Here is a 27,727-nt window from a genome sequence, read left to right as displayed (position 1 = left end):
AAAAGTTTAATATGCACACGAAGCACACATGAATCCAAAGTTCTTTGAGCGTCGATTGAGAAATATGTCTCAAGTGATTGCAAATATGATTCCACATATCATGGCCGAATTTAGTTCAATTGTGTTTGGCATACTTTTGAGGTACTCCATACAATTTTATAATCTTTTGCTATCAAAACTGATTGTTAATAAAAATATGTGTCCCCGGTTAGTATTCGCACGTTTAACTTTCCATCTTTTTGAAACAACATTTTCTTTTTATTCTTTTTAGAAACCGAATCAACATTTTTTCTAGGCAAGTTGCATTGCTGAATTTTGCTGTGCTGGACTTATTTTATAACCTCCTTAAAAAAATACACACAAAATCAGAAAAAATGTTTAGTTAAACAAAAACCGGAAAATAGTCAAAGTTGGTCGAAAAAGTTAGATTATCATAATCCACCTAGTTAGCAAAAGCAGCCACAAATCTCAGAAGCGAAGCGAAGAAGGACTAGGCCGACGAAACAAAATATCGAATCTGGCCCAGCAAGGCCCAATTGCCGACGATTCCGGTTCTGCTAGCACGCGCGGGAAAGGGCAAGGAAGCAAAACGCGCCCCCAAAATTTCCCGCGTTTAGTAGGCAGCGACCTCCGGATCTAACCAGCGGCGCCGCCGCACCGCAGTACACACTAGCGCGATGGCCTCGACGAGGGATCTCGCCATAGCGTCTGTTTCGGCTGCCGCGGGCGCCGTAGCTGCTGCGGCCGCGCTGCGCTTCCTGTCGTCCTACACGGCCACCAATGCTAAGCCCCAGAACCCGGCCCCGCAACCGCCGTGCGCCGAGCCACTCGCCGTAAACGGCTCCGCCACCGGGCGCCCACCAGTGCAGGACCCCTTCAAAGCAACTAAGAGGGAAGGGTTAGTGCATCGTCCGACCCTCTTTCACTATGTAGCCTGGCTACCGCTCCTTTTAAGCCTGGGTGAGAATTTGTGTTGTTTGGTGTTGCAGGTTCATCTCATGGGACGACTACTTCATGGCGATTGCATTCCTTTCGGCCGAGCGGTCCAAGGATCCTAACCGGCAGGTGAAGTACATCTCTTTTGATGCCTGTCAAAACATTCACACGGAAGTCTAAATATCTGTTTGCGTTCTTCATGTTCGAAGAAATGCCTGAACGGAAACTGGTAATGTGTAGGAGCAGCTTGAAGGTTATATTTTGTTATGGTCAATGCTTATATGTGTCATCAACACACAACCAGAAAAGCAACCCACGTATGGTGTAGAACAAGGATGTTAGGAGTACAGTACTTTTTTTGGCGTCTCGTAGGCTGATATACAGCACATGCTGATTCTCATATGAGAATGTGGTAGCCGAACTGTCTTTACCAATTGTAACGAATATTGACTAATTTGATCACTCTTTTCAAATTAAACTGCTAGAGTTCTTAAAAGCTTTTCACACAAGCAGCAAATATCAGGGATCTGTGCCTCTGTGGCAGTTTCATTGATGGTACTGAAAAAAGCAGATTGTTTATTCACTCTCCAACTTTGTTTATAGATTCTCTCTGTGCTGTTTTGTGCTTGATAGACTTACAAATGAAAGAGGAATGAGAAGTTTGTTTTGGCATCTATTTATTCAACGAGATAAAAATTATCTTAACAATTCCTTACTTTGGCAGTTTTGTTAGTGAAAATTTATGTTTTTCTACCTAAAATCCATTTTATGCAGGTTGGAGCATGCTTGGTTAGCCAAGAGGGCATTATCCTAGGTGAGGGTGAAACTCAAGAATACCTGATTCAGCTATTCCTTTTGTATTATACTGAACTTCCACATTTCAAGGTATCTATTATGAATGTGACTATTGGAGCCTATGGCTGTTTATGATATGCAGCTTGATTTATCCAAAAAAAACATTTTAATTGATGGCTACGGTAGTGATAAGCGAAGTACCAGGATTATTTTGGTATTCCAAGTGTCATAATGTATCTTTTGATAGTATAACTCAACTGTTTTACAACCAGGAATTGGCTACAATGGATTCCCCAGAGGTTGTTCTGATGATAAGCTTCCATGGGCAAAGGTAGTTTTCCTTTGAAGCTTTAGTTAGAAGTACTGAAAATTGGGTGTCCTTCAGTAATATGAACTAGTGAATTAGCTACAGTAATGCGAGTGCAAAGTTGAGTTTCCTGCAGGATGTGCATTTTGTATTTAGTTAAATACTATTTGCACGTTCCCTAGAATTTGACAGTTTCTTCATATCTCTCTCTTTTGTATTTTTCTACTGCAGAAATCTGCAAGAGGGGATCCATTGGAGACTAAATACCCGTAAGTGTGATTATCTTCAGTCAAATGGTTGTTGCTTTATGTTTTAGGCCATAACTGAGAGAGTAAAAGTTAATCATACGAAGTAAAGCTTATGAAATGAGTGGAAAATGGTAAGCATATCTGAAAAGCAGAAAAGAGTTGCAGCTTGAACAAATTTCTTCGTGAAAAATAAATTGTTTCCTTCTCAAAATCGAAATTGCCAGCTTCATGTTGCACATGGTAACTTTTTTTTGGTTTGTATTATATTGTGAAGAGAATCTCAAGTTCCTTTGCTTCCTGTAGCCAATTGTTGATCTCGTAGTACCTATTTGGCTGCAGTGCTGGTAAGCAACTAATTACCATGCTTGGTTATCTGGCTTGCCACGTCGTTAACCCTGCATAATTTCCCACTTCATTAAAGCATCAGTTTGGTGTCCAAGATCCACTTTTTTTGTTGAGAAACCTAAGTTTCATTGCCTGAGTTACAAAAAGTAAGAGTTCCATTGCGTAAATTTTGTGCGTGATCAGTTCAACATTGCTTATGAAATTATGAGGTACCTATATCTCTATGCATTTGCTAAATGCTGCGGTATGATACATTACCGCCCACAAAAAAATCTTACAGCAGGCCAGATGTTCAATTCTAACCACCAGAATCATCTTTTACTCTTGGCAGCTATGTTGTTCATGCCGAAGTGAACGCTATTTTAAATACAAACCATGCTTCAGCAGCTGGACAGGTTTGGTTCTTACATTGTCTTACACTATTATGTACGTCAGTAGTTCACTCAATGGTCTTTAGGAGTCTTATCGTTTCCCTTTTTCTGCAGAAATTATATGTCACCATGTTCCCCTGCAATGAGTGTGCTAAGATCATCATCCAGGTTAGTCCCTACAATGGATCATGATCGTTCAAAAATTACCATGGCTTTTGCCAGCTGGAGCTAGAATCACACCCATTCGTTAATTAAACACGTTCAAATATCACATTTTCTTTGCTAAATATTTCTTGATATTTCTAACCATAATACCAGCGTAAAATATTTTCGCACTTATTGAAGCATTATGATTCTCTGCAAGCTTTTCAATTTTAAATGTGTTACCTTAATTTGTGCAAACACACTGCATTTCTCAGTGATTTACTGGTTTGATCTTTGACTCAGTAATTCCCATGTATTCACTGCTCCCTTAAACCTACATGAAGTATTCTTTTGAGAATTACATGAAATTATTACCATGCAAACTTTGAACTGTGGAAGTGGAACTACTGGTTGTACCTTTCGCTTGCAGCTTTCACTTATTTGCCATTCTCCCTTAAACCTATAAAAACAATGTGGAAGGAACTTCTACATGTGCTCATATAGTTTGGAGAACCAGCAACTCAATTCTAATCATTGTGCTGATCTTTTTACAGTCAGGTGTATCTGAAGTCATCTATTTTGTAGAGAAAAGGATTGACAACTCAGATCATGTGTATGTCGCTTCTCACAAGTTATTATCAATGGCTGGTGTGAAGGTACTCACGTCCTGATCAATTTGAATATAAGCACCGGGTATTGACATGGCATGAGTTACATTCTTGCATGTTGCATCATCCACAGGTCAGGAGGCATCAGCCGCAAATGACACAAATACCAATCAAGTTTCAGGAGCCAAAGAAGCCGTTCTAGTGACAAAAAAAGCCGTTCTAGTGAAAGAACTGCTTACATTTAGACAATTCAAAAGGAACTATATCTGGCTGATGTTGTGTGTTAAGTTCTTCTCTTTTCCTTTTTTTAGATTGTTTTATAAGGTATATGTTGTCAAAGGCTGTCATGTGGGTCAGCTGTTGTAGAGTTGTAATCCCTTGAACTACTAGGTCCTAGAGTGCATGAGTTCTTAACATGTGCATCCTGTTACAAGATCTTCTATAGCCAGAACTAATTAATGGAAAGATTGTTCACTTCATATCTACTCCCTCCGTCCCAAAATAAGTGACGTGGATTTGTATAAGAATTTGGCTCATGATTACCACTAGGATAATATTTTTGTGATCATCCTTGAACATTGTATCTCTATTTACAAATGTTTTATTTGGTTATTGTTTCTGTTTACTTCTTAATAAACTTAAAGGGCCCCATATAGGTTATTGAGTTGAAACTGTTACGTTTGTGTAGTTAGGGTTGCTAGAACAGTAGAAGTAAAAGGCAAAATTTATGTCTTCGATTGTGCAATATCTGATTGCAGGCAAACAGAGTTAGCCAACAGGATTGTGGCTTTGAAAAGGAAAAGGATGTTGAAGCATAGTGAAATGTTGTTCTTTAGTGTTTTTTGGGCAGAACATATATGAAGAACCTACATTATCTAGGGTGTAAAACTGCTGGCTTATACAATGAGCATGCCAGGAACGTGCTTTGTTGTATTCAAGGCGTGGTTCATGGGCCAGTGAGCAGCAACCAAAGGGCAGCTGTGCTAACTCTCCTTTCTTTTCGACGGCGAGATCAAGAGCTTGTTTCCATGGCCCGGCGACACGGCCTCAACTCATCGTCCGGTTGTTGCAGGCAGCAGGGCGAGCAATCAAGTCAGGCACTTAGGCATACGGCGCCACTACGACTGAACCAATTTCTAATCAATTTGAAGAGGCATGGATTAGTACAATACATGTATAAATTACTCGTGACCCCTTTGCATGTGAACCAATTTCTAATCGATTTGAGGAGGTATGGGTCGTTGCTGCCTAGAATGGTGAAACAGTTCTCCGTGGGTCTCTGCTTCTGGGGTGTGGTCGCCGTCCACGCGGTACTCTGTGTCGCCAGAATAGTTGACGGCTGCCGTCGCAAGACATGATCACTGCCATGGCCAACTGCAGCCACTGGGATGTGCTCACCGGCCGTACCCTAGACGATGGTCTGCCCCGGCCGCGTAAACCGGCTCTTTGGCGCAGTGGTGCAGTAGTCATCGTCGTTGCCGACCGACTCGCCGACGGCATGTGTACCAGGATCCCGCCACAAGATGCCAGAGTTGATTTGGGGATCAGAAGATTTTTGTTTGCAGCAAGCCATAGTTGAGGGATTGGGGAGGGGAGCGATTGGATTCAGGGTGTGTTAGCAAAATTGCAAGGCTGATTTTGATCGGCAGCGGGCGTGTTTTGGCAAAAACATCGTGGCTGCATTACAGGTGGAGGGATTTGAATCGGATGGCTAGAGACAGACGGATGCAGGGATACACGAGGGCAGTGGGATTCATAGGATATGACCCCATACTTAATTACCACTAAACAGAAAGCAAAAGGTGAGCCAGGGAGAGGAAATGAAAAAAAAAAGCCCAACGCAGTAGTTATCGCTGATTGTTGTCGACCCAGCTGAGAGAAAAAACAAAACAGCCTGGTATCCTGCAGTACGTATCAATCTCACCTATCACATCCTTTGTTTCGCTTCGTCAACCACAGTCAGAGTTCGCCACGGAAAAAGCAAAACAACAAAAAGTCAAAATTGAATCATTTGTTTTGGAACTGTTTGAAACATGCTGCCTCCGATTCATAAAACATGACACCCACTTAGTACAAATTTTATATTAGTAACTTAATATAAAATGGACGATATTTTTTATACATCGGAGGGAGTGTGTTCTCGTGTATGACTGCATCCGAATTTTAGGGCCTCATGTTGGATTTAGCGAAGGGGCCTCAAATTCGTATGCATGGGTTTGAACATGTCACTGGCACAGTACGATGAAACGTGACATCCTCGTGCGGCAAAATGCACAAATTGCATATGCTATGTAGCATTCGTTTCGTAAGAATGGACATGCTATATTCGGAAAAAATATGTCCAAACTGACCTAATTTCTAAGAGACCTCATTTTAAAATTCCATGGATTGCAATATGCGTGACATTCCAAACCTCCATTTTTCCTATTCTTCTGTTTCCTGCGAACTGAATAAGCCATAAAGATACAGTACTCGTACAGAAAACCAGATACGGTGGTGACCACAAGGCCAGGGACTTCAGAGTTCAGACTTGCCAAGAAGAAACGACGCACCCCCGCCGTTATGACCGCCCGCCTCCCGCCGCCGCTTCGCCCGTCCTCGGCCACGCAACCTCCCGCCGTCACGCGCACGCTGCACGCGATCAACACCTGCACCTCCGTAGCCGCGCTCGCGCCCCTTCGCGGCGCCATCCTCCGCGAGCCCGCCCTCCTACGCTCCACCGCCGTCGTCTCCGCCTTCTTCCTCGCCTGCGGCCGCCTCCGGCACCTTGACCCCGCGCTCTCTCTCTTCGCCTCCCTCTCCCGCCCCCACGTATTCGTCTTCAACTCCATCCTCCGCTCTCTCCACCCCGCCTCCGGCTCTTCTCCGCTTCCGCTCTTCCGCCGTTTCCTCTGCCTCGGCGTCCGCCCCAACCGCTATACCTTCCCGCTCCTACTCACCTCCCTGTCCTCCCTCTGCGACCTGAGAGCCGTGCATTCTCAAGTCACCAAGTCGGGCTTCGCGCGCGACCTCCACGTTCGCAACGCCCTCCTCGCACGGTACGCTGCCTGCGACCCAGACGTGGCCCACGCCGAGCAACTGTTCGATGAAATGGCCCTTCCGGACGTGGTCGCATGGACCACAGTGATCACCTCATACAAGAATCGCGGCCGCAGCTTTCAAGCCCTGGCCACATTCCGACGGATGCTGGCTGCTTCTGTTGCCCCCAACCGTGTCACCATGGTCGCGGCGCTTGGCGCATGTGGGGCCCATGGCGCGATTGAATCTGGCACTTGGATCCATGAGTATGTGGAGAAGCAGGGATGGGATCTGGATGTTGTATTAGGCACTGCACTCGTAGACATGTATGGGAAGTGTGGACACGTTGCGGAGGCGGCACGCCTGTTCACCGAAATGGTCGAGAGGAATGTCTATACTTGGAATGCTATCATTGGAGCACTTGTTCTTGCACAGGATAGCACAAGGGCATTGCAGTGGTTCTATAGGATGGAGGCTGATGGTGTCCAGCCAGATGCAGTGACGCTTATTTGTGCTCTTTGTGCGTGTGCCCATGCTGGGTTTGTTGACACCGGGAGGAAAATATTTAACCTGATCGCACAAGGAGAGTATGGGTTTCAACCTGGAGTTAAGCACTTTGGATGCCTGGTTGATCTTCTTAGTCGCTCTGGACACCTGGATGATGCCTTTACGGTTGTTCAGACGATGCCATCACAGCCAAGCGCAGTCATCTGGGGTCTACTGTTGCGGGGTTGCAAAGCTCATGGTGACTCATCCTTGAGTGAGCATGTACTGACAAGGTTGGTGGAGTTGGAGCCTGAAAATGCTTCACATTATGTGTTGTTATCAAATTTATATGCTGAGACAGGGAGGTGGCAGGAGGCTGAGGAGGTCTTGCTCTGGATGAAGAAGAATGGATTGAGGAAGGATGCAGGCTGGAGCGTAAGGATATTAGGAGACAGGCTGCTATCACCGAAATTTGGCAGCATGAAGCAGATGCTGCCGATACAAGGATCTTTTGTGCGCTAACACAGGCCAAAGAATGATGTTGCCGATGGATACAATTTGTTTTGTGAGGATTGAAGACAATTGGAGGGTGAATCGATGTGTATCATGTAGAGGAGCAGGTCCTTGTTTTCCCTTTGAGCTTGGATGTTAAGACCTTACGATCATGCACATTGGTAGCATGAGTTCCAGAAATATGCCGCTGGGGGTTCCTAACTCATTGGATTGATGGCAAAGAGACTGGACTGCTTTGGGCACACATGCTTTGTTCGATGTGAAAAGGTTTGTAAATACTGCAGCATTGTAGTTACTGGCTTACTGCTAATAATGTCAATATAGTCGTCAGTGAAATGTTATTTGGGGAAGGCAGATGAGTCTTTAACTCCTATTTGGGGGAAGCAGCTTTGTCGGAAATACACCTGCAGGTTAAGGTCTTTACACAAAAGAGATTAGAAAAATAATCTGAATTATGCAATTGATTTCTGTTTGTCATGTGTAAATACTAAATATAATGTATTACACCCTTGACTCCATTATAATATAAAGTGATTCAAAGCTGTTCATCACTATTTGGCAAGGAAGAGCATTGATGTAACTTACTGCCGTTGTTAGTTACAGATTTTGCTTCTTGGAACAAAGAATCGATTCTAACTGAATACTAGTCGATTGCAGATTTGGTGCAGAAGGAAACATAATTAATCTGTTCCTAATATTAGGAGTGTGTTCAATTTCTGTTGGGATGCATTTTCAGATTATTTGAATGTTGCGATAAAAGCTAAGTATCCGCATGCTTAGTAGCATAAGTCATGCATGACGCAGCCTGTGAAAAATTCAAATGAATAAGACAACTGAAGTTGATTGGTACCACTCTTGATCAGAAAATATCTCACCTTCTTAGCTCTGGATGGCCTATAGAGATTTGAGGGACCAGCAGGAAAAGTATTACTCGATGGTGACCCAGTTATTAGTTAGTAATCAGTTCTGAGCGTATGATATCTCTGCTAGTGGAAGATGTATTTAATTCTTGGAGACAGTTTAGCTGGTGGATCCACCGCTCATTCCTGATGTGCTTTCCAAGTGGATGTACGTTTAAAACTCGGTCTTCCTTGGATTTTTCTGTCTCCTGGTTTCTCTTTCAGTGTGACTCATCGAAGTTGACATGTTGCTATTATGAAGATGCATGGAGCTTACAAAAGGATGAAGCTCAGAAGGTACATCACAAAACATGGCTCCTCTGACCCCCAGACTTGTAGTGCCCATAGATGTGAAGAAGAAGCCATGGGAGCAAAAGGTTCACCTCCATAACCGCTGGCATCCAGATATCCCTCCTGTTGCTGATGTGACTGAAGGGGAGTTATTCCGTGTTGAGATGGTAGATTGGACTGGAGGACGGGTTAGTGATGATAACTCTGCAGATGATATCAAATTTCTGGATCTTACAATTGTAAGTATAATTATTCTTATGGGAGATGTGCTATTGATGTTTTGTTTATTATAGTATTGTCATTAAAAATAGGACTTGTCCCAAACTGAATATATATTTTCCACAGACTCATTATCTTAGTGGCCCCTTCAGAGTAATTGACGCTGAAGGGATTCCAGCTTCACCTGGTGATCTTCTAGCTGTAGAGATTTGCAACCTTGGTCCTCTTCCTGGTGATGAGTGGGGTTACACTGCAATATTTGAAAGGGAGAACGGAGGCGGATTCTTAACCGACCACTTTCCAAGTGCAAGAAAAGCGATTTGGTACTTTGAAGGAATTTATGCATACTCCCCTCAGATACCAGGTAAAAGTTTCTTGCTATTATTGTGACTGAAGCACTTCCACTCTAGATCCTTTAATAGTTCCACTTTGTGCATATCAGGTGTTCGGTTTCCAGGATTAACTCATCCTGGTATAGTGGGAACTGCACCCTCGGCCGAGCTGCTTAATATATGGAATGAAAGGGAAAGGCAATTGACCGAGACAGGTCACGAGTCTCTGAAACTGTGTGAAGTCCTACACCAGAGGCCCCTTGCTAACTTACCAACCCCTGAGAACTGCTTACTTGGAAAGGTATGACCTGCTGCCTGATTAAAGTTTTCATTTTAGCCCTAATAATTAAATGGACCATCGTTTGCAGTTCTTATAATTAATTGTCATATGTCGCCCAGAATTCTAGTGCAACAGTGTTACCTTTACATGCAGATATTAATATAGGAGATCAAAGGTATTTGTGTTAGAAAAACAGCGGCTGTCCCCAGTCTCCCTTGTGTGAAGGACCTCAGGCACGGCCTGATTTATCTGCACTTCATTAGGATGGAACTTAAGGTGTGCGCAAACACCACTGAAAAAACCGTAAGAAGCAAGCTCACGTTTGTCGAACGGTGAACAGATATGTCTACAGTGCATAGCTACACAATGGTAAACTTTGTCAGGTGAACCTGAATAATCATCAACACAACGCTCAATCCCTCCAGTTGTTCGCCATTAGTTTGCCTTGCTTCTTCTCCACCAGCAAAATCAGCAATCTATCAGCTGACATTGCGTATCCTTGCATAGAATCTTCCATTGCTGCGCCGGCTCGAGAATTCTTCTCTAGACTCCATCCATGAACCATGCTCCTCCAGTTGCAACCCTGAAAAAACATATGGTTCCCTATCTTCCATAAACTCCATAAAATAGCCCAGCTAAATTAAATGATTTCTGGTTCAATATTACAGCGATAGCACACTAAATCTGTCAAGCCACCACACAGTCAAAGAACAGGTGGCGAATAGTTTCAGGGTCAGAGCAAAGTAAACAACTGATGTCCAACCTGATGCCTTTTACTGATAACACTAATAGCCTATTACTAGCCATGACCCAGAAGAAAAATATTTTTTTGAGGCACTGTAAGCTTCCACGTAGCTGAAATGCAGATAGGATCGACAGTTCGACACAATATATTCCAGAGGATGCAAATTGCTAGACAGGAAAAAAAAACAGATTCACTAGTTAGATTTGTAGAATTAGCATTCTGAACAACTGCAAGCCTCAATGTTCATCACTACTTTGTTTACATTGTATATGGTTAAAAAGCTATGTAGGCAATGAATGCAATTGCAGGTTCAAGAAGGGACTGCTGAGTGGCAAAAAATTGCGAATGAAGCAGCAAGAACTATTCCCGGAAGAGAGAATGGGGGGAACTGCGACATAAAGAATCTAAGCAGAGGTTCCAAAGTTTATCTACCAGTATTTGTTGATGGAGCAAATTTGAGTACTGGTGATATGCACTTCTCCCAAGGTGACGGTGAAGTCTCATTTTGTGGAGCAATAGAAATGAGTGGATTCCTTGAGCTAAAGTAATTGCCTTTGTTTTTGTCTACTCTTTTCAGTACTTGTTACATTATAACTTTTATATGCGTCTGGTATCTCATAGTTGTGGACTAGACCTCTTACTATAATAATGGACCGAAACAGCCGACCGACCAGATCCATCAATGTAGGAGAACTTCGGATTATAAGGTTGCATCGTCCTTTACAAAAAAAACTAGGCTAGCAGACTAGCAGGAAGCATCTTGATAGCAGTTTGCTTGAGACTTGGCAGATTAAGATGCGCAGAGAAGCAGGTGGAGATAAGAACATAAAGAATGTCAATTCATAGGGTCAAGCAGTACTATTCTGTAAGGCCCACAATAGCCTGCCATGATAGTTAATGTATTATGTCTTCGTGAATTTGTTTTGGCTGATGCTTCTGTGTTGGGATCAGAGTGACTCACTCCACCAGTGCAGAGCATTATCAGTTATTTGTAACCGCACTACCAACTCATATCCTACCTAACAAACTATATTTTTCAGTTGATTAATTTTGCAGGAGATGTTGAATTAATTTCTCAGTTGGATGAAAAAAATCTGTCCATGTCCATGTGGATTTGCTTCTCGTCTTGTGCATGTGAAATTCCACTAATTTCGCCATCGCATTTTGTGTAGGTGTGAGATCATAAGAGGTGGGATGAAAGAATACTTGACTCCAGTTGGTCCGACACCACTTCATGTGAATCCTATCTTTGAGATAGGTCCAGTGGAGCCACGTTTCTCAGAATGGTTAGTCTTTGAGGGCATCAGCGTAGATGAGTCTGGGAAACAGCATTTCCTTGATGCATCAGTTGCCTACAAGCGTGCTATTCTTAATGCAATTGAATACCTTTCCAGATTTGGGTACTCCAAGGAGCAGGTAGGCAGCAGGGTTATTAATTGTCACCCTGCAAGTATCATGTAAGAGGAACGTCATCTTAAGTTCTTAATGTTGTTGGGTTGTATGCAGGTATATCTTCTACTATCATGCTGTCCATGTGAGGGTAGGATATCTGGAATAGTAGACGCCCCTAATGCAGTGGCGACACTTGCCATCCCTACATCAATATTTGACCAGGTTTCCTGCTATAGCCCAACACAATGCCCTTTAGTATTTTTAAATGATGTGCCTTGTATCTATGACTGTGCCTTTTACATTTTACCAGTTGAGTACTTAAATTGGCATGCCTTAATAAAAACAGAACGACAAAAGTTGTGATTCGAGCATTTGGTCCGGTCTTGGATCTAACTTAAGATTTCGGTGCTACATTGTGTTTGGAGGAAACAGAGATGCTTATAGGTTTAACTTATGCACTTAATAGTTTAATTTCTTTGAAAGCATGAAAGCATTGTAGATTTGTGCCCAGTTACTCCTTGGCAATGCGAGTCTAATCAGTAACAGGCTACTGCTGATTTAGGAGCGCTGTGGGGGCATATATGTTACAGAGTACTCATATTACTCTCTCCATTTATTGAATTGTCAGAGTAAGCCTGGTTGCACTTTGGGGTTTGTGTTGTCTCATAAAATTCTTTCTTATAGACTAATCTGTATAACTGTATTAGAAGGGACTCAAAACAGTAGACCATGCAATTATTTCTCTTGATAGTTAAACTTAAGTTCAAACTAGCATTGGACCAACTTACAATCTGTAAATATTATTTACAGAAGCTTGCATAAATTAGTCACAAGTAGGGGCGAAGCGATGCATACAGAGCTTACTTTATGATTAATCTTGGCCAATTTCTAGTCGTTTTTCTCTGTAAATGTGAGCTAACCATATCGACCAAGCGTGATCTTAGTCACGCATAATCTGGCTGCCATTGTTATCCGGATTAAAAATAATAATATGTAAGGCCTCTGAGTTATAAAGGGCAATCATCACTCAAGACTTCGTGAGTCATGAGATATCTCCTTCATTCGTAGGGGCATTTTCAGTTATGCAAACTAATTTTAAACTCCAATGCATTTGATAGGATATAAGGCCAAAACGCCTAGGCCATGGACCAAAATTGAGGAGAGTTCCGGATGTTCTGAGGTGCACCTATGATGGACACCTTCCTGTAACACAAGACCAAAGTTATGCAAGGGCGCCATAGTGCAATTATCTAGAAATTCATATGCGTGATCATATTTACGATTGCTAATTATGTATATACAGATTGCGACGATCATCTGTACTATTCAGAACCATCTATGTATGCTCAATCCAGATTGCTTAAAATGTACTTCCTCCCAATGGGTTGTATCTTAGAGTTGTATCTAAACAAGGTATAATTTATTATGTTTTGTGAGATAGGAGTTACTCATTCCGTTTCATAATATAAGGCACGCACGCATTTTAAGATTTTACTTTGACCATCAATTAGACCAACAAAATGTGAATTATGTATTATAAAAATTATATCGTTGGAAACTTTTTTCAATATGAATCTAGTAGTATAATTTTTATAACACATAATTCACATTTTGTTAGTCTAATTGATGGTCAAATTTGGACCTAAAAATGCTATAGAAAGGAGAGAGTATGATTTTTTTTGTCTTAATGCTAAGAGTTTATCTAGATTAAGATACCATACCACTCTCTTTCTTTATTTAGTAAGATGCCACATCAGATTTTTGTCTAGGTGGCATATCAAAGTTGTACTTAAGTCTGATACACTTATTATTGATACACTTATTATGGATCAGAGCATTAAAGGGTAAAGATTATTGCTCGACTTCTTCCTGGATGAGACGATATACTAGTGTATATATAGAAAGCCGTTCAATATTAAATCAGTGATGCTGTCACCGTTTCTTTCAACAAAAGGAATCATGTCGTCATAATAGAGTAACGACGTACGGGTGATGCATCATTTAACTAAGTCTGCCATACCAGAAAAAGGCAAGTCAATGACATAGACATGCATCCATGTATGTAATGGTGGGGCCTGAACGAAGAAGAGTAGTTAAATTTGGAGAGGCGTCAACAAAAGCAAATGAATGCCTAATCAGCCAAGAATGACGCGTTTCCAACAGATTAGCATTACAAACACACGCTACTTTGATTCCACTCAGGAAACGACAGCACAGATGCATGTAAATAAACTAGCAGTAAATTGGAGTAGTACGGTCTAAACATCACCGAACCAGGCACAGCATGCGCAGCCGGTCGATCGAGAGCAAAGTTGCTACTAGGAATTAATGATCACACACGCGCGGCACAGGAAACGGAAACAGAGAGTACAACACATTATTCTGTAGCAGGCTAGTAAAGCTAGTAAAACAGATCACGTCTAGCGCTCAATGGCATGAGATGGATCAATTGGCATCACTTCTTGTGCGGGCCGTACTTGGGGCAGGCCGGGCTGAAGTGCTTGGACAGCACCCTGGAGTTGAGCAGCTCGATGATGGGACCAAATGACACGCACCTGGGCGCCTTGTACTGGTTGATGGACGCGCCCCGGGAGATTGCGTAGTCCATCACCTCCTCGAACGTGCCGGCGCGCACCACCCTGATCTCCAGCGGTCCAATGGCGTCCCCGTTCCGGCCCTGCCTGTACACGGCGTTGAGCGCCTCCTCCATCTCCAGGCAGCACCGCTCGAACACGGCCGCCTCGGGCCACATCGCCCCGCGCGCCATCAGCTCCCAGTACACCACGTAGTGGCCCGGGATCGTGGTGGCGTCCGCCTCGCTGGTGTACTCCACGATGGTGGCGTCGTAGGGCGCCAGCAGCCTTGCCGCCCGCTCCACGGCAGCCTGAAGCTCCGCCTCGTCCGTCTTGTCCGAGTCGATGCTCAGCAGCACGTTCTTCCGGCGCACGAACCTGAACTGCGGCGCCGCGTTGTGGAACCCGGTCACCTGCAGGATGTCTCCCACGCGGTACCGGCACAGCCCGGCGTACGTGGTGATCACAAGCTCGTACTCTTTCCCCACCTCGGCGTCCGCCAGGTCCACGAGCCGCGGCGGCGGGCAGTCGTCCTTGGACACGGGCGGCGCCTCCGGGTCGTGCGGCATGAGCTCGAAGTAGCCCATGTTGGGCATGATGGTGTAGGAGACCTCGGAGGGGTCGCACATGGGGCGGAGGTTGAGCCCGAAGTAGCACTCGGAGGAGGCGTACATGGTGCACGCCATGGGCAGCCCGCCGCTGTAGAACCTGAGCGTGGGGATGTACTGCGCCATGGCGCCCGTCACGATCACGTCCAGGTACTTGGTGTTGGGCCACATCCTGGTGATGATCCCTGCCCAGTCCTCCTTGCCGCACTCGGCGGCCACGAACGCCGCCAGCTCCGGGTCCGGCTTCAGGACCTCGGCCACGGCGTCGCGGATGGACGGCTCGACCACCTTGGCGCTGAGGGTTCCGGACTCGATGTCGCGGGCAAGATCCTTCCAGTGGAGCTGCAGGAAGCGGATGGCGCGGAGGAGGCCCGACGCGAAGACGGCGCCCACGCGGAGCACCTCGGTGCGGACCAGGAGGCCGCAGAGCATCTGCGCGTACATGGACTGGAACGAGTCGGTGCAGAGGATGGCGGCCGTGGGGCTCGTGTACACCTGGTACGGGTCGAACGGGCGGTGCTTGAAGTGGTCGCTCTTGTAGTAGCTCGTCAGCACCGGCCTCGCCGGGAGCCCGCCGGGCGTCTTGGTCTCCGATTTGATGAAGAGGAAGTACAGACCCTTGCCCTTGTCCAGCCCAGGGACGTACCTGCAGGAAGCATTTACAATCAATCCACCATGCATTTTTCTTTTTCTTGTTGATATCTCGGATAATCAATAGATCATGCTCATGTATGCGACTCCATATAGATCAATTTTTCTTTTTAACTTCTCAGAACAAAATCAATTAATTTAATTACCCACATTTTAATCTACATGAATCTACTGATCACGCATGAACTAGTAATAATGTAATGTGTAATATGATGTTAATTAAGATCACGAGCCATATGAAATTGAGCATTTGACTAACGCGTTGGATATAGAAGTTTGTTGCACCATTCTTTTCGTCTTGGATAGATAATGTTTGGAACGGTGCACACGGAAGGGAAACTAAATTATTTTTGCGCATTCTGCAGTCGTGCTGTAGTGTACTATATCTCTGTGTCTGTGCAAGTTGGTTGGGTTCTGAAAACTTCCTCTGAACCTGTTGTGGCTTATTCTAGCGCAAGATCAAAGATATTGCATTTGTCGCCTTCTTTCCAAGGGTTACACTCCAACTTCCCGGTTACGTATGCAAGAGAGCTGCCACAATCTTATTTTAGGAAGCTAGCTAGGTCCGTTAGATGTTTACAAATAAGAAGAGGAATCTTGGCGCCTAAAAAGTAGAGGATCGCCCAAGGCATCACTGGCGTCTAAGATACAAACACATTATATTAGGCCCAAATGTGAATGATTAGTTAGCGGCTTCAGTTGCCGGCCTTCCTAGCCAAACCCGAGTTGAGATCAGGAGGCTACAAACGCATGACTCTCATTTCCCCATCATTTTTGTTATTTTTCGCATGAGTAACAAACCATTTCATGGAAGATGGTGAAGCCTATGGACATATGTAGAAACTGCACCCCGGCAAACAAAAAAGATTCACTAATTAATTCCCCAGATGTAAAAAAATATTTTCTCATTAATTCCCCGCGAACAAAAAAGATTTACTAATTAATTATGGTACTAATTAGTCCAGCTAGCATGCAGCTTAAAATGCATGCAGCTTTCGATGGATGGATCGATCGCAGTCGACAGCCGGTGCAATTAACAGCGGATATATGCATATAATATAATACGGAGTAAATGATAATAAGCAGAGGAGATGTACTGTATGTATATGATACGATCACGTACAGGTTCATGACGGGCATGAGAAGGCTGTAGAGCATCTGCCTCCTGTCCAGCTCATCTTCAATGGTTGGCATTAGCTTCCTCTCCCCGGCTGACGTCCCCGAGCTGCATGCGCCACATTAATTAAGCGAAACGTCAATTCACCGGCCAGCTAAAACAATCAACCATCGATCACCCCTCAAGGATACAGAGAAGAATACTACTCTGTAGCCAGAGGCAGCCGGCCAGAGCACGCAAAGGGGAAGGAAAGAAGAAGAAGAGCTCGATCGATCGATGCAGGGTAACAGGTAAAAATCATGCAAGCTAGAGGTGTATACTGGCCTGGTCAAGAACTCGGAGATTGGGTGGGAGGAGATGATGTTGGAGCGGTCCCCGTTGGCGATGCGCTCGATCTCCGGGCGGAGGTCCTCGTAGGTGACCACGGGGACGCGGGCCTTGAACGCGTCGCGGTCCGTGCGGCCCTCCATGCCGTGCCTGGCCAGGTACTCGGCGCCGTTGTTCCGCGCCAGGATCGCCGCCAGCACCTCCTCCTGCACCGCGTCGAACCCCTTGGTCATCTCCTCGATCAGCTCCAGCTTCGCCGCGTCCCGCTCGCACGCCGCCACCCCAAGCGCCGTCGCCTTCGCCCTCCCAGCACCTCCGCCGCCCACCGCCGCCACCGCCGTGTCCGCAGTCGCCGGAGCCATAGCTTTGCTTAGCTTAGCTTAACCACACACGACGGCCAGGGACAGGGAACCCGGCTAACGGTCTTCTATCTATGTGCCGGGCTTTGGAGGATCGGTGTTTCTTGCAGGCTTGTTCTTCTCTGTTTGTTGTTTCGAACTGTCTCTGTGTGTGTGTGTGTGTGTGTTGTGAGGAGGAGGCGGTTGCAAGGGCGGGGATATATATAGCGGTCCGGGGGGAAACGAAGGGGAAGGGCAGCGGAGAGCCATGCACGCGCGACGTCCGGGGAGGCAGGCGTGGCCCACGAGGTGCGTCACTGCCCGAGCCAGGCGGGGGCACGTGGGCCCGCGCGGTCGGGCACGTCGGACGGCGGCGGGGCCCCCGACGCGACTCCCGGCCGGCGCGCCCGGCAGGGGCCATAGGCACTGACGACGGGCTCTTTGCTGGGCTTTGGATGCTTCCGCGTGTCGCCTTGGTCGAGTTTACCATGGGCTTGTGCTTAATTAGCCGACCGGTCGGATTAAACTAGATTAGAGGGATAGAAAATGGCTGGAAAATGCAGCGCTACCGGTTGAACGCTGCCTGGGTATGTGTCGACACGCCGTGCATGCATATGTGGATCAGTGGATGGATCGGATGAACAGATCGGGTTTTGGCGAATTGGGGTGGGCAGAGGCCGAAAGGAGGGAAGGGAGTTTCTTCCGTTTGGGTCGAGCCATTTGGAGACGCAACGGGCGACGATATCTCTACGAATTTCCACACGGGAATATTGACATTTTGAGATCTTCTTATGCGTTTTGTACTGAAACATCGTCGCGTAACACAGCTAGATAGGAGATCAGTTCATAGACTTTTCGAACATGCGTACGTGCAAGAATGCTATCCCTACGCTGTTCAAATTGAGTACGGCTTACTGTGGGTATTACAAGCAAAGGAGTGAGCTTATACGAATTCATAGGCCACTAGAAGATGAACTACTGTCTAATTATCTGCTATAGAAGAGAATTAAGCCAACTTAAGCATGCCACAGCTTTGACTAAACATCCATTTAAAACAAGTCAAATAAAGTACTCCCTCCGTTCCATAATTCTTGTCTCAAATTTGCCCCAAAATGGATCTATCTATTCCTAAAAAGCATTTAGATACATGTAATATTTCGACAAGAATTATGGAACGGAGGGAGTACTAACTAAATCTTACATGCAACCATTAATAGACCTAGTGGGTTTAACAAAATATGGTGTGCCGGTTTGGATGTAACCGTGGGTAGCTAACTTTTGTCGAGCCATGTTATTTGTGTATAGCGCCCCAGAATATATACTCTCACGGAAGTTGTCATTTTGGACAAAAAAAGGTTACACCTTTTAGATTGGATACTTGAAAATCATGTGTGAATTAATTTTTGTCTAAAGAATACTTTCACAATTTATTATTTTTAGATTTCACAATATACCGCCATAGAAATTAATGATTGAATTAAGTTGTATTTTGGAGACCGCACACATGTTCGCTTTTACTGGATTAGAGAGTGAGTATTTAGCAAATCAATATTTTCAAAAGTCTCATTTAAAAATATCATTTCAAGTGTTGTCTTCCATGTAGTATTACAATGTCGATCAATCTCTTGTTTGTGAACTATAACTGATCGAAAAGGGAAAAATGTTCATTTTTTCTATTTGAGGTGTACATGAGGTCTACAGGAATGACACGCATTAGCAATTTGCTAACACTATTAAGAAAAAACCAATTAGTTATTGTTTCGGTCGTTTGGAAAATAGTTACATTTATTCTAAATCAAAAGGTCGCACACAATCTCTAAAATATGTAATCACTCGTTTTACATTGAATCTAAATAAAGAATCAAATTAAGGTCAAAATCATTGACCTAAAAATAAGAAAGTCTCAATCAACTTTGAAATGAACAGTCAGTAAGATATCCTATTCCCGTGTGGTTACATGGTGACGAAAACCTCTATTCAGTAAAAGTTGGAAATTTTCAATCCTTGACATTAAATTTTAAATGAATGGATCAGATGAAATGTGAAATCACTAATCGGTTAAATGTATTTTATATTATAAAAAATCTATAATCAAGGTCTAACCTGGTTTAAGTGATCACGGGTTCCACCTTTCATCGGATCTATTTATTTGAAATTTAACAGTTAGGATTAAAAATTTACAGATTATTTTCACCGGATTGATGTTTTCGTCGCCGTTTGGTTAAATTAATGGGCCCGTAAAAATAAAAGGTCAGAAGAAAATTCACAGCCTAATCATCGCCGTAGATAAGCGTGACGCACGCATGCTGATCGCTGCCAGGGCGTTAATCCGATCGAGTCATCGAGCCAAACAGTTGTCAGCAGCCCGCGCCGCACGCGGCCGGCGGCCGGGTGGCACGATGGAGCTCCTGCAGGCTAGGCGGCGACGGCGCCGTCTCTGTGTGCAGTATTGTGCACTCGCGCGCCGCGCGGGGCCGTAAAACCCACTCGATCCCGAGCGGATCGATGCAGATCTAGCGACGTCACCACGCAGCCCGCATGCACGCATGCACGGATTGAGTCCCACAACCGCATGGCATCACGCGCATGATCAGGGCTCTCTGCGTGCTATAACAAACCCGCGGTCATGAGGGCATATAATGATGCATGCATGCACCATGGATATGGATGCTCGTTTTCGCAAGGAACATGAGGAGAGCCATGGATAGCGTATTAGAGTACGTGCCTTCAGTTTGCAGGTAGGCTGTCATCGATCTGTTGATTGACTCTACGTTTAGATGCTGAGTATTTGTTTTTCCTTCCTTAATTTGCTTGCTAAGGTCGTGTCATCTGCCTTAGATAGAGTCAAGCGTAGCTAGGATGGCCGTTGATGCGAAAGAAGCAAAATATGTCTATGCTAGCTCGGAGGCCATAATTGACCATATTGGTTTGAGACTTGGGGTGTATATATAGAAGTTCCTTCTTTTGTTTAGCATACAAGGAGTATTGTTTTCTATAACTGAGACCAAGTTGGTGCTGAGATTCGTCTAACAAATTAAGCATATATATCTCTTTCTTTAGCATACATGTACATTCCAAGCAAAATTTTAAATCCACTACGACCATTCAATTTATGCCCTGTTGAGTGGAATCAGTTCAAACGCACACACACCTGATTAATTATGTATACTCTATACAGGATTCTTGGTTGATCTGATGAATACGTCTTGGAAGGAGCTCTCTTTTCTTATGTATGTTTCCATATTTCTTGAACTTGAAGTTCATCTAGTACTTGCTTTCTTATGACGTGTTCCTATCATAGACCAAATGAAGAAACATGAATTATTTATCATTTTTATTTTTCCCAACAATAAACTGTGATAGTACTCTACAAGACTTCCCCTCCGACAGTTTTTCTAGAAATCGAACGAACTAAAGCCCCTGAATAAAGACACATCTACTGGCTAGTGTGATAACTTATTTAATTTCCCCCATGGTATTAAAAGATACAAGAGCCTCAATCAAACAAAAAAAAACTCAAATGTAGTTTATCCACAACAGACGAAGGAGACGGTATCTATCTAGCTCTAGCAGCGACAACATCGTGATCAAGTCCAACCTGAAACCAACCAACTACAATTCCCACTGCACCTGATGTCCGTTGGATCGTCGTCCTCGTCCGAACCAAGTCAAAACCTAGAGACATTTTTTTCAACTCGTAGCTGCTGGAGCTGCGTGCCGGCACCTGGACATGCGCTGCAGATCGGCTCGTGGATCCATCCGTTCCTGCACCACGGCTCACGGACAAGCATATGAAAACGAAACAGAATAAGAAGCATCATCCGTGACACATACGTGACACCGGAACAAGTTTTCCCAGCAGATCGCGCGCTGCTCTCCCCTTAGTTTAGTCTCTTTTTCTTGTTGTTGTTTCTCCAGTACTAGTTTACTCTTGAGAGATCCGAGACAGAGATGCTCTGTTCTGCCTAACACAACTACACAAATGCGTGCGAGTGCGATGGCCAGACGACGATCGATCAAGCGGCCGGCTGGTCTGCTAGCTGCAACTTGTGCCTAGAAAATAGGACAGCTAGCTAGCTTGCCTCGTTCGCTAGCGCTAGGGGGGTAGGGGGAATCCCCAACCTCCTCCTAGACAAAACAAATTTAGCTATGCTGATTATGTATTATTATTACAGGCTAATTAAGTTAGTAGCCGTCGTTAATTAGCTTGCCGGGAGGAGGCAGCGAGCGATCAGAGGGGATTCCGTTCCCTATATAATTAACGACGAACGGTATTTGTTTCCGCAGTATGTTCTCTGAAACCAAGGAGTTTCATACTACTTCCGTCGAGATACAGTGCTATCGATCCGCCCTGTGACGTGAGAGGAAGAACAACGGGCGTTTGTTGGGGTTGGACTAGCGAGCTAAAATGAACGCTCCTCAATTTGTTTATGTGCAAACCGGCGCCGTGTGTTCCATGTCGAAAGCAACCGCGGACCTGAACGGGCCGACCCCTTGGCCGTCGAATGTCAAGTCCGGCGCAAGAAAGTGTGTCGATCGATGCAGAGAAAATGGATGGACCGATCGATCGGCGTACGTCAATGGGTGCCGGTTCCATTTGTTCCCGTCACGATCGGGTTCTCGCGGTCGGCAGGCGAGGAACAGATGGGGATGGGGTAAAATGCTAGTGATTTTTTCGTTTCCGGTGGCCAGCCGGCCGCCCACCACGCCATCAGTCAGCTGATGTCTGCGCGCGTACGTGCGTGCGTGCATCGGGCATATATGTACTTTACTGCGGCGTCAATCAATCAACATGGATAGCTACTTGCGCCGTGCATGCATGCATTGGTTGATTGGTTAATTTGGTTGCTTGCCGTTTATGACGAGTCGCTTCGATCTGTCGACTAGATGGTGTTTAAGATCGAGTATTTAGGTGGATATACAGTGGTATTGATTCGCGCTAGCTAGCTCGGACGACCTAGTGTGGCAGGATTGTCTTTGCTTTCCTCAGAATATCTCTTGGGGGGCCCCTTGAATTAGCAAGACGAAAGGTAGGACCGTACACTGCCCTAGCTAAGCACGGCTGCCCTCTAATCGATCGAGTCTTCGAGTTTGAGTGACATCACTGAGTTGATTCCGCGGTACAACGCGGTGGTTGCATTGGGCAAGACAAGACCGGTGCCCTTGGTCCATGCGTGGCTGCTTTTGGACTAGACGACTTTCCATCGCTCTTAACTGGGCTACATGCCCTGTATGCAGTATTGCAGTGTTAGCATCCAGGCCGGGGCCTCGTCCCTTTAGTAGTAGCTTGGCCTGCCCCCTTTTACTCTGGCCAAAAACAGCAGCTAATTCGTGCTAAAAATGAAGGATGCGATTTTGGATTTGATTCTTAAAGGATTGTGTGTAGAATATGTTCATATGTACTCGATCGTACTCTATGAATCGCTCTTAACTGGGCTACACATGCCCTGTATCATGTGTTAGCATCCGGTGGCCTCATCCCTTTAGTAGTAGCTTGGTCTGCTTCTTTTTACTCTGGCCAAAAACAGCAGCTAATTCGTGCTAAAAAGGAAGGATGCGATTTGGATTAGATTCTTAAAGGATTGTGTGTAGATATATGTTCATATGTACTCGAGCGTACTATATGAACTACTACTCCGTAGCAGGCAAGGTAAAAGTGTAAAACACATTTTTGCTGCTTGTGTTTGCGCAAATATGGAGAGCTAGCGTGCTGGTAATTTGATTTGTCTTTTGGTCATGCTGTATTTGGATGTACTAGTTGTTTTATGTAAGGAACCTCTCTGCAAAGGTGTGTCTATTTCTCAAGCACCTGATTTTTAAGCAAATGATTAAATCTTAGTCGAGCATCATAACCGTTAGCAGTGGGGGACCCAACTTTGTAATATTGGGTGGGGTAAATATTCTATTTTTAATATTGGGTGAGGGTAATACACTGCAACTCTTTTTTTTCTATTTTTCCTAATAATTTCTACTAGTAAAAATGATTTTTAAAAATTATTGGGTGGGGCAGGCCCCACCTGAACACCCGGCTGGGTCCGCCCCTGACCGTTAGATTAAAATTTGGTGTCACCACCACTCTCCACTCTCTCACGTGCTGTCATTGGATTAAGATCCAAAAGTCAAACACGTCAACTCATCTATAATTAAAAATCAGACAACTTATCAATAGCAAAACCTTTTATTTCTAACGGCTCAGTCACCTATCGATGCCATGCCCCCGGCCACGAGCTCTCACGTGGCGTCCATCGGGGCCCATATGTTTTTAATTCATATACCAGTGAAACATATCATTCGTATATCAATTAAATATACCATTCTTATCATCTATATATACCAATGTAATATACCAATCATTAATATCATATATCAATCTATACCAATATATTAAATTGGAGCTGGTGGTGATGGTACGGTCGCAGCCGTACGTCACTTCAACAAAATTACGAATTTGCCACCGTTGTCACCACTTTTAATCCCAAGCGTTTTTTATCCGATTGATTCTAACCACCCACGTAGGTCCTCGATACTTTCCGCACGACCCTCTCACACGGGCACGCGGCCCGACCCCTATCCCCTCTCCCTCTCGTACCTATCCCCTCGATTCATCCTCCCCGAACTCTTCTTCCTTGCACCGCTCGATCTGCCTCCTCCACGAAGTCCAACTCCTCCCTTCATCGCCATCCTCGCTCGTTCTCCATGCCGCCGCCGCCACTGCTCTCCCCCGCCGTGCCGCCCTCTCTCCAGTCCTTCTCCGGTCTCTCTACTACCGATCTGGCCCGCGCGACCACTCCCGTCTCCTCATCCCCTGCCCCGTCTCCTCCTCCCGAGTCCCGAGGAGACTCGATCTGGGCATGTGGTGGCCCAGCGCCCCCTGCCCTCTTCGCTCCTCCGGTGCTCCCGATCTGGACCAAGGACGCTGAGCCCCTGCCCCCTTCCCTCTTCATCTATCTAGACGGCTGGCTGTAGTCTGTGGAGGAGATCGACGGTGTGTTCTGGCAGAGGCGGGGCGAGCCGCGAGCGAGGTAGGTGGAGCTCGGCGGCGGCGCTGCAGTCTGAAGACGGAGGCGCAACGGCAGTGCTGCAGAAGATCGGGAGAGGCCGGGTGGTGTTCGACAACTAGGTGGAGGCATAGGACGACACACTGCTAGTTGCGGAGCGCCTGGGTTCCGTTGACGGCCAGATCCCAGTGACGAGGATCTGCGTGGGGAAGACAACGGTGCCGCTCCTTCGTCCGGCCTCCGTCCGGCCTGCGTCGTCAAGATCCTCCGCGGCGCCCACTCCTCGGCGGGTCGATCGGGCGCCTCCTTAGCTGGTCATCGGCGCGCCACGGCTACGGATCCGATGCGCGGTGGCGGAGATGGGCATGGCGGTAGCGCAGGCGCCTTCCTCCAGCGATGCCGCAGCAGCAGCTGCTCCCGAGCGGGCGTTCTGGCGCTACTACTACCGACGCTTTTCTTTATTTTTTCTTTATTTTTGCTGAAATCTTGGCCTAATTGATGGTACATGCAGACCATGCTTTCTAAATTTAATTAGGACATGGATTTGTTCTGAAAATTCCATTGATTTAATTCCCCTCCGTATATGATTTTTGTTTTACCATTTTCCTGGATCTATTTTTTGACCCGATTGGACTATATCATATGACTAATCGATTATGTGTTGGATCCGTGATTTTCCTTAAAGATCATGGTTGAAACAGGCCCAATATATGTGGCATGGCATCGCCGAGATGCGTGATGGAGCAAAGGGAGAGTAGCATCTCGTCGGGGCTAACATAATTTTCATATGGGCTAAAAATTATAAAATATGAAATTATATCGGAAAAGGCGTTTTCGGTAGACTGAATTAACGTTTTTTCGATCAAAAGTTTCGGTAACTGCTAGAGTTGCTCTCAATACGTAGCTACGTGCAAAAGACACCACTTTTGAAAACTTAAGTTAGCATGTTTTTTATTTTTTTTCTTCCGTAGCAACGCACGGGGCTTTTTGCTAGTAAATATAGTGTCTGAGCCGACGGAACCGGTAAAAACACCGCTTCCAGCAGCTATGTGGTAACGCATTAACAAAGAGATAGGCTAGACTCTGTGTGGCGACACACACAACACGCAGGGACAGCATGCATCGATCGAGCACGATCCTTCTTCGCTTAAGATTTTCTCGATCCCTCCTCTCCATCACCATATACCCCAAACACACTCTCATACATGGGATTCTAAACGCTACGCACGCACATATAGCCTCGACCAGATAGTCGTCGGTCCGCACGTAGCTACGCACTAGGCAATTTATGTTGGGGCCGCATCCGACGAATAATCGAATCCAAAGTCCAAACACGCCCAAGCGAAGGCCGACGAACGCATGCATCGATCAAACACCGTGCACAAAAGGGCAACGTCGCGACGAGTCCAACCCGATCGGCGCCCCGTCTCCAACGCGCCGCTAGCTACGACGGACGGTGCCGTCTTCATTCCAGGCTATCGCCGCCCCCTATAGCCTCACGTACGTACGTGCGACGGTGCAAGCAAGAGCCAAACTCTCTTATAAAGTCGTCAGTGTGGCCCGGTCCCGCTCTTGACCGTGCTCATGCACTGCGCCGTCAGATTCTGACTTTGACGCTGAGCTATACGCTATACACTACACACACCGGCATATGTAATGCCAGGGTACTGCTGAAACTGCCAAGGTGGCCGACGAGAGCCCGCGGACAGCACGGCTCCATAGCGATGCGACCAAGAGACACTCCTACGGGGATGACAAACTGACAAGACAAACTTGCGTTAGACTAGACTGAATCAAAGTCTCATGGGGGAGAGGCTATATAGACAGGTATACGTGTCCAGTTATATACCCCAGCGACCGAAACGGCGCGACCCAAGCACGCGATGCAGCGAGCCGTTGCTGTCCTCTTGTAACGTATGGTCCCTCTAATCCGTCGAGCCGTGCGTACGTGTTAATCCTATTTCTGCGCGTGATGCTACTGCTCAGATGTGGTTATCTCGCTATCGCACGCGCGAGATTACATGTTATGTTCCCGTGGGGAAACCCAAGTCTGCACGTTGGATCCAGACAGGTGGGTGATCGTTAGGCAAAGTGTCCATAGCATGCGACTTACTGTCGTGTTGACATTGATCGCTTGATCATTGTAAGCACATATATAAAACCCAAGCCGCCACAAAGACAGGATCGCGGCAGCAGGTGCTTTATGCTATTTCGAGAAGAGAGCTACTTGAAAAAAATGGTTGTAATTTTAACATATTGTGCTGAATTTATGCCTTCAGTTTCTATCCTTGATGCAATCTCATGTTTTCTGACAAAGCGGCCATGGACAGGGGAAATCGCCTTATAGTTAGTTCTTCAAAATTGACCAATGCACCACAAGATCATTTCTCAACAGTGTATGAGATTAGCCCTGGTCAAAGTCCACACGATTCCGCAAACAAAATCAACACGACCAAATCGACCGAGATTTAGATGGATGGCGGATTTATCTGGTCAAGACATTACCAAAAACACAAACAAATAAACAAAATGAACCGTCGGCCGGCTCGACGGCCACCACGGCTGCTCAGTCGTTTAAACCTCACGCCGGCTGATGGAAGGAATCAAACAGTCGTAGACTGGCCGTCTTCTTTATCTCGAAGCTATCTCCAACGTGCTAATATCTTCGGCCCTGCCCTGATTAGACAGTACGATTCCAAACAAGAGGGACACGGATAACTGTACGGTCGACGGCTGACTTCATGTGTTCCTGACCTGTCTTTCCTTGCCTCCCAAATCTCTTTTGCTCGAAGTTAGTAGTAGTTGTCAAGTGTCAACTGTGTTGACTTTGCATGCAGCAGCTGGCAAGGGCACCGAGGCACAGCAAGAAGTACAAGGAAAATACACTTGCGGTAGTGCAGATCTTTAGCATACGCATGGAGCATACTAGAGGTCTGTGACTAGACAAGTGGCTCACTTTTCTCCTCTTCGTTTTTCGGTTTTATTTTATAGAAGAATGACTTGGATACACGAAGTTACCTATCGTCACAAAATTCTTCGTGAGCCTACTGCCTAACTTGCTTGGTAGGATCGGATTTGTGATCTTCCGTGTGCAGGAAACAACGATGTCAGCCGGTCGATAGGATTTGATCGCAAAATTCCTTACGCCATACAAAGACATTACGACTGCGTTGTCCATTCGTTGCT

At 45.6% G+C, this 27,727-nt stretch overlaps 3 protein-coding genes across 6 annotated transcripts; 2 read left to right on the top strand and 1 right to left on the bottom strand.

The window, feature by feature from the left end:
• The first annotated feature begins 577 nt into the window (after positions 1–577).
• On the top strand, positions 578–4,322 carry LOC100832858 (deoxycytidylate deaminase). Of its 2 annotated transcripts, none has more exons than XM_014898768.2 (9): positions 578–898; positions 990–1,065; positions 1,711–1,750; positions 2,004–2,062; positions 2,270–2,307; positions 2,963–3,026; positions 3,117–3,170; positions 3,732–3,802; positions 3,888–4,322. In XM_014898768.2, exons 1-8 carry the CDS (start codon positions 678–680, stop codon positions 3,798–3,800), a joined length of 621 nt encoding a protein of 206 aa, XP_014754254.1. In that variant the 5' UTR covers positions 578–677; the 3' UTR covers positions 3,801–3,802; positions 3,888–4,322. The 2 variants fall into 2 exon arrangements, with proteins under 2 accessions (XP_014754254.1, XP_003567146.1); XM_003567098.4 differs by having other exon boundaries at positions 584–898; positions 3,701–3,802.
• A 1,979-nt stretch (positions 4,323–6,301) lies between these two features.
• LOC100833888 (formamidase) lies at positions 6,302–13,393 on the top strand. 3 transcript variants are annotated; one of them, XM_024459449.1, is made up of 9 exons: positions 6,302–7,775; positions 7,996–8,038; positions 9,002–9,200; positions 9,307–9,544; positions 9,623–9,813; positions 10,846–11,081; positions 11,710–11,953; positions 12,044–12,151; positions 13,048–13,376. In XM_024459449.1, the coding sequence occupies exons 1-9, from the start codon at positions 6,317–6,319 to the stop codon at positions 13,168–13,170; spliced, it is 2,841 nt and encodes a 946-aa protein (XP_024315217.1). In that variant the 5' UTR covers positions 6,302–6,316; the 3' UTR covers positions 13,171–13,376. The 3 variants fall into 3 exon arrangements, with proteins under 3 accessions (XP_024315217.1, XP_003569890.1, XP_010232382.1); XM_003569842.4 differs by lacking the exons at positions 6,302–7,775; positions 7,996–8,038 and adding an exon at positions 8,681–8,839 and having other exon boundaries at positions 8,933–9,200; positions 13,048–13,393; XM_010234080.3 differs by lacking the exons at positions 6,302–7,775; positions 7,996–8,038 and having other exon boundaries at positions 9,008–9,200; positions 9,333–9,544; positions 13,048–13,393.
• A 652-nt stretch (positions 13,394–14,045) lies between these two features.
• LOC100833271 (probable indole-3-acetic acid-amido synthetase GH3.2) lies at positions 14,046–17,737 on the bottom strand. The gene is made up of 3 exons (XM_003569840.3): positions 17,203–17,737; positions 16,885–16,986; positions 14,046–15,756 (listed from the first exon to the last, which is right to left on the bottom strand). Exons 1-3 carry the CDS (start codon positions 17,565–17,567, stop codon positions 14,385–14,387), a joined length of 1,839 nt encoding a protein of 612 aa, XP_003569888.1. The 5' UTR covers positions 17,568–17,737; the 3' UTR covers positions 14,046–14,384.
• Positions 17,738–27,727: the final 9,990 nt, after the last annotated feature.

This window comes from Brachypodium distachyon, chromosome 2, assembly GCF_000005505.3.
Source record: "Brachypodium distachyon strain Bd21 chromosome 2, Brachypodium_distachyon_v3.0, whole genome shotgun sequence".
NCBI lineage: Eukaryota > Viridiplantae > Streptophyta > Magnoliopsida > Poales > Poaceae > Brachypodium > Brachypodium distachyon.
This window is presented reverse-complemented; position numbering and strand designations above follow the sequence as displayed.

Coding starts and splice junctions, on each gene's coding strand:
- LOC100832858 (XM_003567098.4), top strand. CDS start 678: ATGGCCTCGACGAGGGATCTCGCCATAGCGTCTGTTTCGGCTGCCGCG. Junction 899..989: donor AAAGCAACTAAGAGGGAAGG/GTTAGTGCATCG, acceptor TTGGTGTTGCAG/GTTCATCTCATGGGACGACT. Junction 1,066..1,710: donor CCAAGGATCCTAACCGGCAG/GTGAAGTACATC, acceptor CATTTTATGCAG/GTTGGAGCATGCTTGGTTAG.
- LOC100833888 (XM_024459449.1), top strand. CDS start 6,317: ATGACCGCCCGCCTCCCGCCGCCGCTTCGCCCGTCCTCGGCCACGCAA. Junction 7,776..7,995: donor GATACAAGGATCTTTTGTGC/GCTAACACAGGC, acceptor GATGGCAAAGAG/ACTGGACTGCTTTGGGCACA. Junction 11,954..12,043: donor TTGGGTACTCCAAGGAGCAG/GTAGGCAGCAGG, acceptor GGTTGTATGCAG/GTATATCTTCTACTATCATG.
- LOC100833271 (XM_003569840.3), bottom strand. CDS start 17,567: ATGGCTCCGGCGACTGCGGACACGGCGGTGGCGGCGGTGGGCGGCGGA. Junction 16,987..17,202: donor ATCTCCGAGTTCTTGACCAG/GCCAGTATACAC, acceptor TGGCGCATGCAG/CTCGGGGACGTCAGCCGGGG. Junction 15,757..16,884: donor CTCATGCCCGTCATGAACCT/GTACGTGATCGT, acceptor TGCTTCCTGCAG/GTACGTCCCTGGGCTGGACA.